The sequence below is a fragment of the Rhipicephalus microplus genome, chromosome 3, assembly GCF_043290135.1.
Source record: "Rhipicephalus microplus isolate Deutch F79 chromosome 3, USDA_Rmic, whole genome shotgun sequence".
Classification (NCBI taxonomy): Eukaryota; Metazoa; Arthropoda; class Arachnida; order Ixodida; family Ixodidae; genus Rhipicephalus; species Rhipicephalus microplus.
The window spans coordinates 13293939-13312829 of NC_134702.1; the positions used below are offsets into that span (position 1 = coordinate 13293939).

At 42.6% G+C, this 18891-nt stretch overlaps 1 protein-coding gene across 2 annotated transcripts in view; it reads left to right on the forward strand.

The window, feature by feature from the left end:
• Mondo (MLX interacting protein mondo) overlaps positions 1 to 18891 on the forward strand; it is a 48592-nt gene that overhangs the window by 11564 nt on the left and 18137 nt on the right. Inside the window, exons 3-14 of one of the 2 annotated variants that reach the window (XM_075888909.1) lie at positions 2376 to 2449; positions 5443 to 5568; positions 6123 to 6255; positions 8186 to 8281; positions 8851 to 8921; positions 10181 to 10618; positions 11058 to 11504; positions 13542 to 13797; positions 15162 to 15334; positions 16700 to 16793; positions 18004 to 18047; positions 18526 to 18654. In XM_075888909.1, coding sequence (XP_075745024.1) covers positions 2376 to 2449; positions 5443 to 5568; positions 6123 to 6255; positions 8186 to 8281; positions 8851 to 8921; positions 10181 to 10618; positions 11058 to 11504; positions 13542 to 13797; positions 15162 to 15334; positions 16700 to 16793; positions 18004 to 18047; positions 18526 to 18654 — 2081 coding nt within the window. The remainder of the gene's footprint in view (positions 1 to 2375; positions 2450 to 5442; positions 5569 to 6122; positions 6256 to 8185; positions 8282 to 8850; positions 8922 to 10180; positions 10619 to 11057; positions 11505 to 13541; positions 13798 to 15161; positions 15335 to 16699; positions 16794 to 18003; positions 18048 to 18525; positions 18655 to 18891) is intronic. The other variant, XM_075888910.1, reaches the window with a different exon arrangement.

Consider the following 18891-nt stretch of genomic DNA (forward strand, 5'->3'; position numbering starts at 1 on the left):
CCTTGCTCGGTCAGAGATTCAAGATGGTGGCAAAGGGCTCTCGGAGAAAAGTGTGCTTCAAATGAAATGCTTTATTGAATATGCATGAATTTACCGTTTTTACTGAACCAGAAGGAATCCTCGTGTGGGATTTGATGTGCTATGACAAATGGGGAAAGTTGTTCTACGAATGTTCCAACAATTTGTGACAACTCAGAATGCAATGTCAAGGCACCTTACTGAGAAAGTACTAAGAAATTATCGACATGCCTAAAGACCCTCATAACTTGGGTTCCCGGGAACTACTGCTGCAAATCATTTTTCGTTCGTCTTGTCTCGTGTCTTTCCTTGCGCTGCAATCATTCTACGAAATCGAATGCCAAGTAGTCCGTACCCACAATTTGCTGATGCGGGATTCTGCAGTGCAGATAAGCTTGGGAAAAAAAAAAAAGACAGGAGGGGAGCTTGCTCAGGATTTTACAGTAGTTGTGCCATAAAACTAGATTCATTCAATAAATGGTTTAGTTTGCGAGACAAAAATTCACACTCACTGCTAAGCAAAAGATGCATTTGATCAAAAGGACAAGCTATATATATCTGTCAAACGAGATTTCTTGTAAACTCCAAAAGAGACATTTACCATTTTTAGTATTACCAGTGCAAAGAGAATCAGTCTTGTACCGAGGCTGTTGTATAAGTCTATAGGCTTAGTGAACAAATCAGGTTAACTATAAAGGGTACCAATCAAGAATTAGGTATCCAAGAAATAGGTATCCAAATACAAAGACTGTTTGCAAAAAATGCACTGACACTTGCTAAGAAATTAAAAAAAAAAAAGATGTCTGTATACTGTGTGTCTTAGCTAGCATAGTCCAAGCTGCTTCAAAAGAAACAAAGCTGGTGGAATATAGAATAACAAAACCCATGATGTTTGACCATAAGACTTCTTCTGCAACAAAGAACCTCCTAACGACACCACTGATTACAGGCAGCTGAAGTTGTGTATTGTTTTGTTCATCAGTTACAAGCAGAAGCAAAAAGTTGGATGGTATGTCGTGTGCATCTTTGAAGTCAGGCCACATTCGATTCGGCAATGAGGATCTGCATGCTCCCTAAATTGAAGCAAAACATCACAAGTATGACCCACCGCTTTCGTCATGGTGTGGCCTATACAAGACATTACACGCATATCGTCGGCCGCAGTGACACCGGTCCCAGTTGTGAACACTGTCACATGTCAGAAACACTTGAGCACATATTTTTTGGCTGCCGGTGCACACATACATGAATGACAAGCATTGATTTTTTTTTACTGAACGATCTTGCAATATGTAATTGACTGATGAGACTGTGCTGGGCGCTTGGCCTGGCACCAACCATAGAGTTTCCTAATATACACTAGAGGGGACTCTGGCGCTAATGTCTGTGGGAGCTGCAACGCATGGCGCTTCAGCGAGCATGAGAATGATGGGTAGTACACTGTCTAATCTCCGTATTTCTGGCCTGCTTCTGGCTCCGTGTGTGTTCGTGTAGCTTGGAGCTGTTTTCTGGCGAAACAAAAATCAGCAAATGTTCAGCGGTTGTGCTTCACCACCTCATTTTTTTGGGGCTTACCTTTTCAAATCGGGTCGAAGTTCAAAAGGGTTCGTTTTTTCCTTCAAAACAAAACCGACACACAGCAATAAACGAAGCCGCAAGTACGATCCGCCACCCTCAAGTACGAAGACTAGGCAAATTTGTGTACTACCCATCATTCCCATGGTCACTGAACGATCGCAGCGCCAGAGTCTCCTCTAGTTAATTTTAGGAAACTCTATGACACCAACAGTGCAACTGTGGTCATAAGAGTAGTCGCAGCATTTTTAAAAGCAACTGGACTGCATACTCTCACGTGTCTACATCCCCATCCTTATCCAGTACTTTTTTCTTCCCTTTCCCCCTCCCCCTGCGTAGAGCAGCAGGCTCGAGCATGCTGTCATTCAGGCATAACTCTCTGCCTTTCTGTAAATGAAGCTGTTTCTCTCTGTTCCTCTCTTAAAAATAATATTGCTATGTAGAAGTCTTAGCATATTGTTATCTTGGAAGATCAATACATGTCACAAGCACCCTAAAATGCAGACTGTTTGTCTTACACATATGCTGTACCTCGTGTATCTCAAAATTAATATAATGGAAAAGCTAAACACTTGTTTTAACACATGGATTCATGTCCAGCTTTAATTGATGTTTTATATTCATGAAGTATTAATGATTGGTGATTTAAATGTATAGTCATACATTTTTCATCAAAAGCTGTCAAATCCAAGGTTGCATTGTTAATGTTATATTTCTCATCATAGAGACATTTCTCATCATAGAGTGCTGCACCTCTGTTTTATTCCATCTTCATTATCCAGTTGTGGCTAGAAGAAGTCCCTATGTGTGCCAGTTTGCATCGCCACTTGAAGGAGACACTCACAACAAACCTGAGGCAAGTGTGTTTTCTCTGCATAAATGTATGTTTGCTGGAATTGAGTGAGCACTTGTACATCACTACTATGGCTACTGCTTTTGTGCTATAGTAAGCAGTTGAAACCTAAGCAGCAAGTTTGAATCTTATTGAGGGATTTCTGCTGCATATTTTGTTTTTAGTGGGCATACTTACCTTGTATTTCTGATAGTCATAAGTGAATATAATTCGCCATGTTCGAATATGTGTAAGCAGGTATCTGGCTCAATTAAGCGTGTAGAACATGGACTTTACAACTGTGCCCAAATAATTTTGCTTTTTTATGTATTGCTTGCAACACAATGTAATTTTTGTTGTAATAATTTATTAAATATTAAACATGCATTATGCAAATATGACTGACTGCATGGAGTCATTTAGCAGCAAGCAGAGAGGGAAAAGGAATGATGGAGACAGGAAAGACACTCACTTGCAATCGACATTTAAATAAATGTTTTCCTAGGATGCCGAAGAGGTGTCATGCATAGACGCAAATGTCTTTAGTAAAGATATGCGAAAGCTTTAATCATGCTGATGCCTAGCAAGATGGTAGAGCTCTTCATTCTTCAGCACAGCTGATGAAAAACTTGTGCACTTGCCGGACAAACATGCTCACATGCAAGTACTATTTGACTAGCCTGTATAGTTTCCTTCACCCGTCTAACACTTGATGTGTTTAAAATTGTTGCATCATTAAAGGCCAACTGCAACTAAATTTGGCACTTTGCAAAAAGTCAATACATAGGTAGTCTAGCTAGAGGTAGTGCTGCCTGCCTAGTGTCGCCTTCGAAATACAAGCGCTTACCTTAGAAAAAAAGCTTGCAAACGACGGTGTTTTTGAGTTGGATACTAGAAAAAACGACGGCATTTCGGCTGACTGTAAGTGATGTGAACGACAGAAAAATCGTCTGCTCCTTGCTCCTTGAGCACGTATGTCGCGTACGCACCCCTTAGTGTGTGTTTTTTTACATGTTAGGAAAGCTGCGTGAACATGCCTCTTATCGAATGCTGGTCCGGGCTTCACACAGGTGGCTTTGCAGTGTCTGACCCCAGTATTCAGAAACGCTGCTTGACTTGGAACTTGACTTGCTATCGACTTCAATGCAGCACGAACGCATTTCGAACGCGTAGCTTTTAGTCAGTGCCAAGGCAGCACAAACGCACAGGCGCACTTCAAACGCGCTGCATTGAAAACGGTTTCAACGCAGGAAAGAGCGATTCAACGGCAAAGAGGATTGCTCACAAGGAGCGACGCGGAGACGTTCTGTAGTAATCATTATATCGGTTCTGTCCGATTTACCTGGGCATACCGCTAGAGCTCCACTTCGTCTGCTTGCTGACAATTAGAGCAGCAATTATAAATTGAATACGCGACTGCAAGATTTTTCACTGTCGTTATCGTAACTTACCGTATATATACTACGTATTTATGGCCATTTCCGCCAAAGTAAAACTTCATTGCTGTTGGCCTTTAAAGAGCAGATTTCAACAGCAATCTTTATGTGCACATGTAGATGCATACTGCTCACTACACCCTTGAATGATCACACATACCCTCAGAGTTTGTAGCTTTTTTCTCACCCTGTTTTTCGCTCGACTCTATGTGATGCACCTACTGATTTAGCAGTCAATTTTTGAGAAATGATCTCATCTTTCCAATGGTGTCTTTGCTCGAAAGTTTGCCATAGTGATTTCACAACAATAAGTGCAGTGATTTTATATTAATAAGTGTAGCACATGTATGTATGTATTTATTGTTTTTTGTAAGTCATGCCACCGTGTGTTCACTTTCAATGCACCTATAACCATTTGCCCTATTTTTCGCAAACAGTTGTCGTCTGAGCAAGAGCCTAGTGTTCACATTTTTCTCTTTCATTGTCACTATGCCATTTGTTTGGTTTATTCCGGCTGCATTCCCGTTCCAAGTTTATGGCCCTCGTGATGGTTGGCCGTCAACCCTCGTGTTGCCCATTCTGATAGCAGGGGACACTTGTGTCGTTCAATCGTGTACCCAGACTTATCTTGCCTTCCTAGCCCTCTTATGCATTTTTTTTTTCTGATAACTCCTTGGCGCTGTTTCCTTCTGGGCTCTACTCGAATGCGATGTTTTCAATCTGCTCCTACGTATGGTAAATGCTTCCGCAAACAACTCCTTGACTCGACATCCCGATTTGTGTGTTTGGCTGACCCATCTTGGCCTGGTTCTTTGCGACACCCTCACGCCACGATCACGGAATATTGCTGCACATGTAATTCGCAAGCGCGCCAATCTGGCAATGTATGCAACCGGTGTTCGAGTGTGTTCTGTCTGCAAGCAATGGTTTCGCATAACTTTTATTTTCATGAGCAAACAAATAAATGGGCTGGCACGGTAAAATGGTCAGTTTGGGGTGACCACACCATAGTTGAGCATATATCATTGGGCTGAGCGTTTCCGCATGACAATGTTTTACAGATCCACTAATGGATGGCTAAGGTTGTTGTTACTGATCCTAACCTCTTGAGGCATATATTTTGATGACAACGTTGCGCTCATTTTCTAATGTTGTAAAACAGCAGCTCCTTTTATTGCAGTGTAATGGCGAACCTTAACTAATGAATCCACATGTGTGCTCTGGGGTTCTGAGAGATTACATGCATAAAAGATTTTGGGCGTATATTTTGACTGTTAAAATTTTCATTTGCACAGTCACATACATAATTTTTTAAGGCGGCCTCTCAGGCATTTGGTGGAGGCCTTCGAGATATGAATTCTGGCTTGTGTTCCATGGCACTGATTTAATGATCTATATATAGGTGGCTATTGACAGCCAGATACCATTTGAAAATAAGTTTGCGATCTTATGCACACTGAACGTTTGTCTTAGGCAGGATCTGCTACAGCTTAATATATTCTATGATGAGCCCAAGAAAGCTATCAAATTTCAACATGTTTCCAAACTCTTATGCTCTTCTTTGACCTGCTTCTGCTGCAGGCCATTGTCATGGAGGGCAAGTACTGGAAGCGCAACTTCGACAATATCACCGCCGAGTACAAGAAGTGGAGAATGTTCTTCTGCAAAAAGAACTCGCGGTTTAGGACTGGGGATGACTCCAGCACTGTGAGTCATGTCAGATTATGTTGTGTACATTCGTTTCAGGAAAATATTGTTGATGTGTTTCTGTTTATTGAGTTTTTATCATGCTGTTCACTCTGAAACACCAGTTTCATAAAATTTCCTCAGGGACATATTTCCATTGAGCCACTGATGTCCATTAGAGCCATTTCATATAGGCAGTATCTTAATCAATTATTTTTTTTATGCACACAAAAAATGTTTCATGTGGAAAAAAGAGCATAATTCTTCCTTAGGGTTTATGACAGTATAAGCACTGGTGTAGTATTTTATTGTTTTTAAGCAAATAACAAAAGAGAAAACCAAGGGCAAGTGCATTTATTTTTCATTGAATATTTGGTTCAAAAGTATAACAATCTCGTAGTTGCTGTCATTGTCTTACAATATAAGGCTGTAAGTGAATTTGCCAACAAGTTCATTCACAGGGCTTATATCACAACCATACTGCTACACACTTCTGGTTCATAGCTCTGCCATCTAAACGGACTGTTGGTGTGCATTTTCTTTACTTACTAATTTGGCCTTGTGGGTGATTGTAGAATCCTGTAGACTTGGACCTCCGCTGGCTCTCTCATGGAGGTTTGATAGATGAGGACTTTTTCATGGACCTCTCAGAAAGCCTCTTCAGCAGCCTGAACCAGCCTTTTGACTTTCCAAATCCAAGGGAAATCGGTAAGCCTGTGTTGCTTTGTGTAATTGGTCTTCTCCACATGACATTGTGGTGGAGACATTGGAGCTTATATTGCCTCCTGCTCTATTATTCACTATTTGCTTACGTCAAACCATTGCATGTAGCTGTCTGAAATGCGTGTTGGGCATAGAAGCGCTGCAGATTACTTAAATGCCCATTGTTTCAATACATGAAGATGCAACGGCGGCCTTGCACTGACTGATTTCTTACAATTTTGTGTGGGAAGTATGAAGGCCCTACTAGCTCATGTATACTTCGAATTGTGATGGTGCGGTCTTTCATGAAGTGTTAGGTTCACATTGTGTTTTACCCCATTTTAATGTTTTTGAAAAAAAAAATATTTGTTACTCGTGTGGCGACTCGATATTTTCTGATGTTCTTGACATTCTTAGTCCACGTTAGTTTTAGTGTGCCGGCATATCAGCTGGTTACTTTGTTAGTCGCCATGAAAGTTGGGAAACTATAATAATTTATCAAGAACATATATATCGATCAGGTCTTCAATATGCAAACTCCATCCAGGGCTATCAATAAGTTTCTGAGCATTAGGCACAAATTTGGTATCTTATTTAGATATCAAGGGAAACAGTACGAGTAGTTTAAGTAAGACGGCAATGAAATATCGCTGAATCGTGTTCTTATCCTACAAAACAGCTGGAGAGTCACTGCGGACTCCAGGTACTGCTATCCAGAGTTAACAAAGCTTTAACACAATAAAATGAAAGTAAAACGCCACTGTTTCATGATTTGTCGAAATTCACACGATGTTGGATCACATTGTACCCTTGTAATTGGTTGCATTTTGTTATGGCGTTTATTAGCCGGCACACAGCGAGCATACACAATGGCGACAGTAACCGCCAAGCACGGACTGTCGGTGCGAGCGGCGTCCTTTTTGGGTAGACCCACTAGAAAGCACTTGAGAGTTCGACCCATTTTAGTGTTCGGCGGCTTCTCTACAATTACCCCGGGGTTGAACAGGGAGCCGCCTGGCGACCTATCAGCTTTTCACTACGAGCGGGTCATAGTAAGCCTTCAGGCGCTCCACGTTGACTATGTCGCGCCCGCGACGGCGCATATCCGAAGATTGTTCAATTGGCTCGATAAGATAGTTGACTGGAGATGTGCACTCGATCACACGGTAGGAACCTTCATATTTCGGGAGTAGTTTGGAATAAAGGCCAGCTACAGAGGTCGGGATTGAGAGCCATACAAGGGAACCGGGAAGGAATGTGGGCTCAGAAGTGGCGGAGCCATCGCGAATACTCTTCTGTCGCTCTTGCTCATGCGTTGTAAAAGTCTTGGCAAGCTCGCGACAGCTTACATGGAGAGTGTAATGATCCCCTTTGATGCCCTTGGAACTGCGCTCATGTACCCAGCACCTCCACCAATTTGTTATGGCGTTTATTAGCCCGCACACAGCGAGCATACACAATGGCGACAGTAACGGCCGAGCATGGTCTCTCAGCGCGAGCGGCGTCCTTTTTGGGTAGACCCACTAGAAAGCACTTGAGAGTTCGACCCATTTCAGGGTTCGGCAGCTTCTCTACAGTATATATGTATGTACAGTAGACTATCATGAAACAGAACATGGTGGGAACAAGAAAATTTGTTCCATCTAACAGGAGTTTCTTTTACTGAGATAACAACATGTGTGCAGAGCCCAAGTACAATACTAATCATGTTAAAGGCATTTGTTATACATATATAAGCAGCAGTTCTTTTTAAGAAATTTCATTGACCGAGAGTCTTCTCGCTCTTTCCTGCTATGTGTGTGTGTGTGTGTGTGCGTGTCTGTGTTTGTGTGCGTGCGTGTGTGTGTACATGTGCGTGCACTTTTTTTGTGGTGTTACAGCATAGATTGTTATTTTGAGTGCTAATTGTGTGCATTTCTGCATGTTTCTCTCACAGCTACGAGGGCTGGCATAGCAGACTTCATTCAGCCAGGCCTTATTCAGCTGCAGCCAGCATTTGAGGATTTCATGGACACACTAGAACCTCTATCAGGTGATTGACTGGACTCATCTTTTTGAAGCATTTTGCTCACTTATGCCCACATTGCCCTTTCCTTCCCTTTGTTCATCTCTTGCCTCACTGCCCTCCTCCCCCTTCCATTTTATTTAAAGCTACCATTTTGTGAGAAAGGAATTGTCGTTTTTTTATTTCACTTGCTCTGGTGTAAACTGATAATTCATCATCATAACTGCCAGTGTCCACTGTCTTGTGTGACTCTTTGTGTCCAACGAAGAATAATTGCTGCTAAAACGTATTCGTTGACAAGTTCTTTCAAGCTTCTCATTCTTAAGGTCCAGAATAACTCGCTTGAAATAATAACTATGGAATCAACTTGTAAGGTTATTATTCCGAGTAAATTATTTTTCTAAATTATTTTTTCTGAAACGTTTAAACTGGCCAACTTTTGTGACCTAATACTGTTTTTCAAACCAGCCATATTTTAAGATCATAAAAAATTATTCATGGAAAAATCTAGATATTGACATTGCAAAGTTGCCTTTTAAACTTTAATTATACCCTATTATTTACTTTCACAAGCATGTGTATGTCTTAACTTGCAGATTACTTCAACTCAAAGCTTCCAACATTGCCGGAAGAAGGCTCACTCAGTGCTGAAGCAACTACTGTTCAGGTTAGAGCTCCCCTCCTCCCTCTTTATTTTTTTTTCTTATATTTTGCTCAAATCAGGCTACATTGTACTTGCATCAGATCAGGGCTGCTTAGTTTCAAATCTCCCATCAATTCTTTGTAGCTCTTTCCCTGTACTTGTTCTTTATAGGTTACTTTCACAAGTCTGCATACTCACAAGTCTGCATGCTGTGAGCATCATTTAAAGCGAAATTTAGATACATGGGTTTCTATCTGATTTGGAAGAATACTGTAGTTGCAACACACTATATGCGGTCTCGTTTGTTGTGATTTTGTTATGAGGTCAGCTTTTACACTAGCACAGGTGTCTTCTCTAAATTAAGTGCACTACAATTTAGAATGCCATAGGAATGCGCCAGACATGCTGAACAAGCCAAGGTCTTTCTCCCGCACATCTTTTTCCAAAAATTCCTGTGTTTATTAAAAAGTTCTCAGCTATGTTGTCAATCTTATTTTATGTTCCGGTTAATTTACCTAGATGTCTTCATGGTGCTCTCGCATACCCAGCAAACCAGTGTATGTGAGCTGTTCCTGTAACTGTTGCTCAACTTGCAATTCTCTTTCAATTTCAGCCCACCAATACAGTTGTCATGAGAGCATTTATACGCCACTAATTCAAACACATGCTTCGTGTCAGTGGAGTCAATATAAAGTTGCGGCGTTGCACACTTTCTTTCACTGAAAGTCAATGTATACAATTGGTAGGTTTGCTATTACATAGTGTGCTTCAACATTTGCTCTTCATAAATTCAGCATACATAAATTTTTAGCCAGACAGCGTCCGGCCAAGTACTATACTATACCATACCATACTGTACTATACTATACCATACTATAGTACAGCAGACCCTTGTTAAGTGAAACCTAAAGAGGCCACAAAAATATGTTCCGTTTAACAGGTGTACTGTTTACTGAGATAAAGAAAAGTGCAGAATACACGCCCCCCCCCCCCCCCCTCCCAAAAAAAAACCAATCACATAAGGGGCAGTTCTTCCATTTAAAGAGTGATTTCATTTAAGATATTTTCGTTGATTAAAAATGTAATGTAATGTATTATATATTACGCTGTACTACACTGTTCTCTAATTTCCTGAAACTAAAAAACTGGAGTGTTTCTTTTTTTCAAGTTTTCTGATACTAGATTAGTTTTTTTTTCTTTTATTCTTTAAACGTGTCCTACAAGAACTAAACCCAATAACAAAGCAGTAAAATTTAATTTGTTTTTATTGTTTTCATTTACAGCCATTCGGAATACAGCAGCAGCAGCGGCCGGCCTCTGTGTTCGGTGCTTCCTCCCGGCAGCAGGCAGGTGTAGCGAATCATCAACTGCAGCCGCCGCCTACACCCGCAACTGTACAACCGCAGGCACCACAGCAGTCGCCGCAGATGCAGCCGCTGCAGGGCCAGGCTTCTTCCTTTGCTCCCACACTGTCACCTCAGCAGTCAGCAGCAGCAGCAGTAGTGAACAGCATCGAGGGACTCCTAGCGTCGGCTGCACAGCAGCAGCAGCCGCAGCAGCCTTCGCCACCAGCCGCTGGGTTGGGTGATTACGAATTCCTGAGGCAAGCACCGGCAGCCCCTATGATTCTAAGTGTGGAACAGGCAGCTGCTGCAGCACCGCCACCACCACAACATTCGCAAGTAGTCCCCCCAGGATTTGCAGCCCAACAGACGGCACAGGCAAGAACCGGGTCTTGTTTGTGATGGCTCATTAAACAGTTAATGCGGAGAAAGAGAGCAAAAAGTTACCAACGATTACGGTACTCCCTAATACGAAACTCAACTGCAGCTGTATGTGCGTTTTCATTTGGCGTGTCCTTTGGCAGCGATGGGAATAAGCTCGGCTACTCTCTTGCAACACTCTGCTTTCCTCTTGCCAGCTTCTCAGAGTGCGCTTCCATTTTTCACTGGGTCTTTTTGCTGTGTCTAAGCCTCATTTTGGACAAATGCCAAATAAGGCACAGATTATTTACTTAGTTTTAGACATGTTGCGGAACTCTTGCTCCTCTGAACAATGACCTTTATGAGTATTGCTGTGCATAGTACTGAACTATTTATTCGTGTTATTGCTTCATGCTTTTCAGTGATACTTAAACCTTTTTCCTCCTGCTCTTTCCAGCTTCCCCTGGCAATTGCTCCCAGACCATCGTTAGCAACTGTACCTTTTGGAGCCGAAGTACCCCAGTACGTGCCCAAACAGTCGATACGACCTCAACCGAAGCTTATGCCACGTCCCCCAGTCAGTACATTTCAGCCATCTGCAACTGAGCTGCAAGCATTTGCACGAGCGCCAGTATCTGTTGTGCCACAGGCTAGCGTAAATGGCCTGCGGCAAAGTGCCAGGCTGGCAGCTGAGCACCACGCAGGTGAAAAGGTTGTGCAGGGGGGTGCCACAGCCAAGCGGCCATTGTATCCTGCATCGCAAGAAACGATGGAGACTGTTGAAGGCCAGTACAGCAGCAGCAGCAACCTGATGCGTCCATTGGCAGGTGGTTTCATGCCAGCTGAGAATGCGGTCCCTGCTACGGGCAAGAACATGAACTTCGCCATGCCAAAGGTTGCTACGGTGGGTATTATGGGGACTATCGAATTGTGTGAGAAAAATTTTACAGCAACACATTATTGGAGATCTGAACGCTGGAAGGGTTAGGATTCATGCATTTTTACTGTTATGCATGGTACTCACAGAGAAAAATGCTCGAGCATGTGTTCTTTAAGAGCAAAGGTAAGGGCCAGTTGGTTGTACGTAGTGTAAACTTTCGTGCGCTACAATGAAAAAAAATTGGAGAAGGAAAGAAACAGAACAACACAAATGCTTTTTGGAGAAGGAAAGAAACAGAACAACACAAATGCTTGTGTTGTCCATTTCTTTTTTCTTCGATTTTGTTTCTTTCGTTGCGGCACACAAAAGTTTACACCATGTGGTCTTTGCCACACATTTCGCTATCTATCATCAGCTCCACAGCATCCCTGCTACCTTGAGATCAATATGACGGCTGTTGGTAGTGTTAGTTGGGCTGCCTATGTTTTTCTCCTTGTGCCTGTACGTTTTATGATGCTGTGATATACAGTCGCCGACCGATTTTCCGGACTCCAAAAATTCGGACTTGTTGGATATTCCGGACTTCATAAATGCACCGTCAGCGATTCCATAGAGCTAATGCATTGTTTCGACCGATTTTTCGGGCGAATTTGCCCCTGAAAGTTCGATTTTTCGGACTAAATCGCTTGTTTTGTGCCACGCTCCAAGCCATTGTGAACGCCGCCATGTTGGATTTTCTGTCGGCTTGGCTAAGCTTGGTCTTCAGATGCCTTTCCTGCCTCCGAGATTGGAATGCGCACGCCATGTTTTAAGTTTCGGAGGCCGTGTTCACTTTTTAAAAGACGCGGTGATGGACGCCGTTTTTTCGTCTTCGGTCAGCACTATCGTCATCACATCGCACGGGGAGGAGGCGAAAGAAGGATTCTTTTATTGTCGTTGCAGCTTTTTTCAGTCGCCACTCTGCACGTGTTGTGTCGCGTAGCGTCGAGACGTTGTGTGCTTCGCAGCGGCTATCTGCGGCATCGAATTTTGTGTTCTCGGTGCCATGGCTCCGCTATCTGTGCCATCGCGGGAGCCAGGTGGTGTGAAGAAGCGTGGGAAGTATACGACCCTGACGATGGAGAAGGAAGCTGCCATAATCAAGCTAATAGAGAGTGGACGTTCGCAGCTAGATATCGCTGGATGACGGTCGACGTCGGATGGCGGTCGTCGTTGTCGTCGGATGGCGGTCGTCGTTGTCGTCGGATGACAACGACGACCGCCCGCAGCCGTCGGAGATCGCCAACGCGGTGACAATTTTGTCGAGCGTTTACGGCGACGATGTCACCTTGGCGCAAATACGGGCAAACCAAATTGCCTCCAAGCGTAGTTTGAGGCAAGGCAGCATCAAGGACTTTTTTAAACCTGCCTGATGCAATAAACTTCAGATTTTTGGCGAAAACGAATTTTTCGGACTGTTCGATTTTTCGTACTTTTTTTCGGTCCCCGCCAGGTCCGAAAAATCGGTCGGCGACTGTATGCTCGAAAGCAAGATAGTTGTCTGTAGGAAATTTGTAAATTGTCAAAAGGAAATATTTGTAGGGAGGCAAGGTTTATAATATTTAATACAGTATAATTTGCATGAACATTGTTCTCATTGTCTCTTTAATAAACACATTCAATAGCCTATTAAGCGAAGCCATCCATTTGTGGCATTGATCATGATCATTGATAACGGTCCTTTGCAGAAGTGCATGGTGCAATTACTCAATTTATTTTACTGAGGCTGTACTCATCTATTTTACTAAGACTGTACCCAACAGGCTTTTTGTGCTGACTATTACTGTCTGTTGTAAGGAATATCATCTGTGTTACATTGTGGATTTTATTTGTTTGAAGTAATACTTTGGCTTCAGTTACCTGGTTGAAGTTCATTAGAATTAATTGCGATACAAGAATAATGCTTCCAGATTGTTATTCTCCTTATTGACGAGCTGAAAATATTTGTTGAAGGCATTATTGTCATTACAGAACAATACGTTCAAAGTCTAAGCGTGGTGTTTTTTTCTCTCTCTCATCTAGCAGCCAAAGAGCCGGACCAGATCTCGCAGCATGTCTACACCGCAGAGCAACTCGAAAATGTCCACGGCGTTGGCTACTGCCCCAGTTGCAAAGCAGGCTTTATCTCTAAATCAGCTACCCCAAGTCAACTCGCCACCACAGGTCTTGACACCCAAGCTCTCGGTGTCAGTGTCTTCATTGCCAGGATCCATGCCATCCAACTCAGTATCTCCACCTTTGCAACAAAGTGCTGTTCTCACTCAGCTGTTAGCATCAGGTAATCCTCTCACTGCTACTGGGTGTCTTAGGCAAAGCATAAAATATTCACTCAAATTTTTTCTTTGCCTACATAGGTCAGTATCGATACGTAGCACAAAATTTCAGTATAAGGGAGTGTGGCAGGTCAGACTTCTATACAGAGGTCACACAGCGCGCTGCTGCTCCCAATGAAGCCCAATCACGATAAAATTTGTCCGCACATATTGGCTCACTTCTGCATTGCCATTTTTCGGGCTTGTTGCTAAACAGAACTCGAAGACGTATTGTGCACTAACAGATAGGGACATAAAAGAGCATTGTGTTGTCGTCTCTGTCTGTTCGCTCAATATGCCTTCACTTATGCGCTCAATATGCGCTCAATATGCCTTCACTTATGCAACTTGCGTAAAGAATTCAATCACGGTCGAAGAATCACTCTCGGGAATCACGGTCAAAGAATCAGGGCTTATCTTTCTCAAGTTAAAGATGACCAGTGCTTCACTCCCAGCCTTTTCACTGCCATAAAATTTTTAAGTAATTATTACCTTATAGAGGGAATTTATACTAGCATTCTGTCTTGACTTTTGTAGTGTTCTTTGTGGGTCCTTAGTTCGTTATCAATCATAACCATGTTGAGGGGGCCTTTTATAACTGTGCTAAAGAAGGTCAACTAAAGCCGGTGTAGCGATTATACAGTACATTTTAAGCTTGGCATCTTTTTGTGTAGGAGTCGGTTTCTCACAATAATACCTAGAGGGAAATCTGATGCCACCATCTGTGTGAACTTCCTAAGGGGTGCTTTGCCATGTTGGGAATGACGGTATATGTGTCTTCAAGGCTTGGTTGTCATTGGGTGAGACTTCAGCTAAAAAGCAGTTACGAATGTGCAAATAGAGGTTTTCTAAAACGAAGGCTTCATAAACACATCCAATTAAGCCATTTTACTTTTCAGAACAAAATTTTGCTCACCTGTAGAGTATATGCTAACAGTGAAAGGAAAGAACACACAACAAACTTTAATGGAGTCCAGTTAATTAGAAAACTTTGGGTGCAGTGTACCAATTCTTGATTCTGATTCGTCCAGCACAGCAAACAACCAGCCGTAATTATGCTTTGAGGAATTTCAAGTTCCTTGCATCACACTTTTTGTATGTTTTGTTAATTCAAAAACTCACATAATTCAAAGATTTTTCATAGTCCCAGTGACTTCGAATTAACGAGATTTTACTGTACCAGCACTGCCGTGCATACAACATGTTGCAGTGCCAGTCTTACCTAAATGTAAGAGTAGGAAACTCTGTGACAGCAGTTATGAATTCCCAGGACAAGAAAGTGGTCCAAGCCACTAATGGAAGTTGTCCTCCGTTGCTCTTTTATGCACAGGAAATGGCTTTTCATGGGAAGCTCAGGCAGCAGGTGGGAGTAACACACCAAACAGCACAGGGGGAGCCCCAAGTCCTCCCACAGTTACCATCATTAACTCTGTGGCACCATCCCTACCTGCAACAGTTGCACAGCCACAGGCCTTCGTCATCTCTCCTGTCACACTCTCTCAGGTGAATTTTTTTATGTGGTCATCGAATAGTGACACAGTGGTCCAACAAGCCACTGTGCAGTCACAATTACAATATTCATGGTTGCTGTAGAGTTATTGCATGTCCTTTTGAAAAGCTGGTTGCAACTTTTCAAGAGCATAAATCTTAATGGGCCTGAAACCACCTAGTAGCCGAATTTTAATTGTGGGGTTACAGTTGCCCGCAAGAACAGATCGCCATGAGAATTTTTTCAAATGCTGCCACAATAATTATGGTCCTGCGAGCATTTGATTATCCAAAAGTGCCTCTTGTTAGTTTTACTCTTTTCTTTACTATGCTACATTTGTTGGTTCACCTCTTCTGCTGGGCGAATGCCCCTGCCGGCCGTGAGAGAAGGGAGGGCAGAAAGCGTTCAAACCAGGGCGTAGATGATCTGGTTGTTCTTGTGGCTGACATGACATGCACGTGGTGATGTCATGACCAACGCTGGATAAGCAGAAAGGTTCGGAGAAAAGTAAAAGATTGAAATTTGTGGCCCTCCTATAGCTCGTAGCGCTGCCACGTTTAGTACTGCCAGTTATAATGACATTCTGAAGTTCTGAACTCGCTGCGTATTCTTGCTTGAAATGTTAAGAAAATACAGGAGGTGGAGTCTGGGTCCTTGAAGGCAGCGGGAACTTCTGCTGTTCTGCTGCAAGACGCTCTAGAGTGCAGTTATAGTGACGTATGGCAAAGAAAGTAGCTGAAAGGGGAAGTGAAGGGCTTGAGGGGACCAGCAAGCTGGTACTTGGCTCGGGTCAACATGAGGAGGCTGAACAGTAGAAGTTTTTTTCTGTTTTTAACAACCTGCAGAGTATGTCATGGCTACCTACATGCATTTGTCATTACAGTCACTGCTGAAACTACATATTAAGCTGGGCGTGCCCAGTGCCAAGCTTGTAGTCATCACTCATGAATATCAAGCAGGCCAGCCTAAAGAGGGAGAATGGATTGAAGATGGGCTAATAATTGTGTTCTGTATTTTAAATTGCCACAGTTAGGAACATTAAAGGCATGCTTATGCAGGTGTGTCTTGCAGACAAGACCTGAAGTGGCACAAAGTGCTCGTCTTATTAAAAGGACATTACTTGTTGTGTGCTTGTACATCACCGTGCTCAAGGAGAATTTATTTTCTGATTGTGGCTGGACCAAGAACTTTTGTAAGCTGGGAATGACCAGATACGAGTTAACTAACGGCATATTTTGTGGTTTCTTGAGGTCGAGTGCCTTGTTTTTGCATACAAAAATGAGGTTGACAGCCTATTGTGTTGGGCTGAAACTTTAAGCTGCAACATTTCAATGATTGTAGCTTATCATCTCTCTTTCTTTCTTCCTTTGTTTTTTCAGATCTCAAGTACAAACATGCAGCGTAACCTTATAGTTGGCTCAGCATCCATCATGTCATCATCCATGCCCATTCCTTCAAAACAGCTCAATCCAAGTGAGTGAACAAAAATTACCTGCATATGTGAACATTTGTGTTTAAAGGGTCCCTCACCCTATCAAATAAGAAATTGCAACTCACTGGAAGCTGTTGCATGCCCAATGAAGAACGTTATAGCACAAGAATTTTTTAGATTGGTTCATTACGAGCTGAGATACCGTAAAAGCCCGTGTATAGCCCGAGTTTTTTTTTTTCTTTTGTCTAAATATCAGGGTACGAATTTTCGGCCCCATACTATATGCTGGTCCCAAGAATTTTCGGCCGAAATTCAGTTTTGGTTTCAGCATAACGCGGTGCTATCATCGTCATCAGGTGTTTGCACGCTTCTGTGCTAGGTGCTAGGTAGTGTTAGCAGCTCTAGCAGGCAGTAGTTTTACGAACCCACATGTGCAATAGTGGTCAGTGGCCTTTGCTTCAACTTGCGCCCATAACAACGGCCACGGTTCTGCTCCTGTGATTTTACGCCATGTCAGCACCGCGCAGGCAGTAGTCGGCTTCTTTTAAGAGGGAAGTTATCGCTGCTGCCGAAACCATTGGCAACTGTGCCGCGGAGCGGCAGTTCGGAGTTAATGAGTGGAGTATTCGCGGTTGGCAGAATCAGAAGGAACGCCCTCTTTGAGTGTGAGGAGCTTCGCCCCTAAAAGGCAGTCAAAACACCAGAAGTGTCCACTAATACCTCGAATGCACCGAACAGCAGAAAGAAAAAAAGACATGAACACTTATCTGTGCAACCCCAGGCAATAGGTGAACCTATCAGTGTTGCACGTGTGAGGGTCTATGCAGAAGATAGCTATTAAGGCATTGATAAGCATCGATAGTTTGCTCGATTAAATATCATTCAGAGCTGTCTATTTAGGACGACAGCTATGTCATAGGCAGCTCTGAATAATTGTCAGCAAAGTCTTTAGATAACGGTCTTCAGATACTGGGACTCATTATTAGGAGGTGCATGCACTTGTGTGTAATTGAAGAATGAAATAAGCTGCATTCCATAAAAGTTGGTAGCCCCCCCCCCCCCCCCCCCCCTTCTCAATCTTAGCACTCTTTTCTTTCGGAAGGACAACAAACAGTATAGTGCTGCAAAGGTGACTTAAGCGATTGGCATGAGTAAACCAAGGCCAGATCATCTACCTTTTTTGGTGCGTTAGCTTTTTGTGTTCTTTTATTCTTATAGTTGCCTAAGAGAAATTATCTTTTGGCATTCCAGCTGCTCCTGTAGTCGGTCAACAAGCCAAGGCTACAGATGTCCCTGTAAGTCCTTTGTAAAACATATTCTAAAAAATGTTTTATGATCACCTTTGAATTCTTATGCACCTAAATAGAACAGGTATAACTTCGCATAACTAAGGAAATTGGGTCAATTTTATTGTAATTAATCTTAAAGGTGTCACAAAAGTGTTATGAGTGCTTGTTGCTTCCATCTTGAGCTCTTAGCATGAAGGCATATAACTGTTCAGCTAACTTGTGACTATTCGTGAGGTGGTAAAATGGCATTCATTGCACAAGTGCTTCAATGTGTAAGTGCTGAATATAGACAGAGTTCTCTGAAAGCCCATATGTCGGTGGCATGCTGACCTTATAAGTCCCTACAGCTGAGGCAGTGCTTGGAAAAATTGCATGTTTTAGATTACTATAGAACTCCTAATGCTGCAAGTACGCTGGTGTATGAAGGAGCTTTTTAAAGCTGGTTTTAAACTTTAATTTTCAACAATTCTACATTTGCACACAGGCAGGCTCAGTTTCTTCAAGTCCAGCAAAGCCATTTAGGCCGAAGTCAGACGAGGAACGCTTTCAGTACAAGGAGCACCGAAGGGTGTGCCACATCAATGCGGAACAGAAGCGACGCTTCAATATCAAGGTAAGATTCACAAAATCTAGAATATCTGTATTTTGAGTGAATTACGTTAATTGTATGAGTAGACTGTCACGTGTGAAACCATCCTTCAAAGGTGTTACATGTGGAAGTATGCTTTGCATTGATCTCGTGAAGATGCAAGTTATTCACTTGTATTTCAGTTCACCGAAGACAAACACTATTCTAAAACATCTATGACACGTTTATGCAAATTAGATGAACATGGGGCCTGACTCCTAA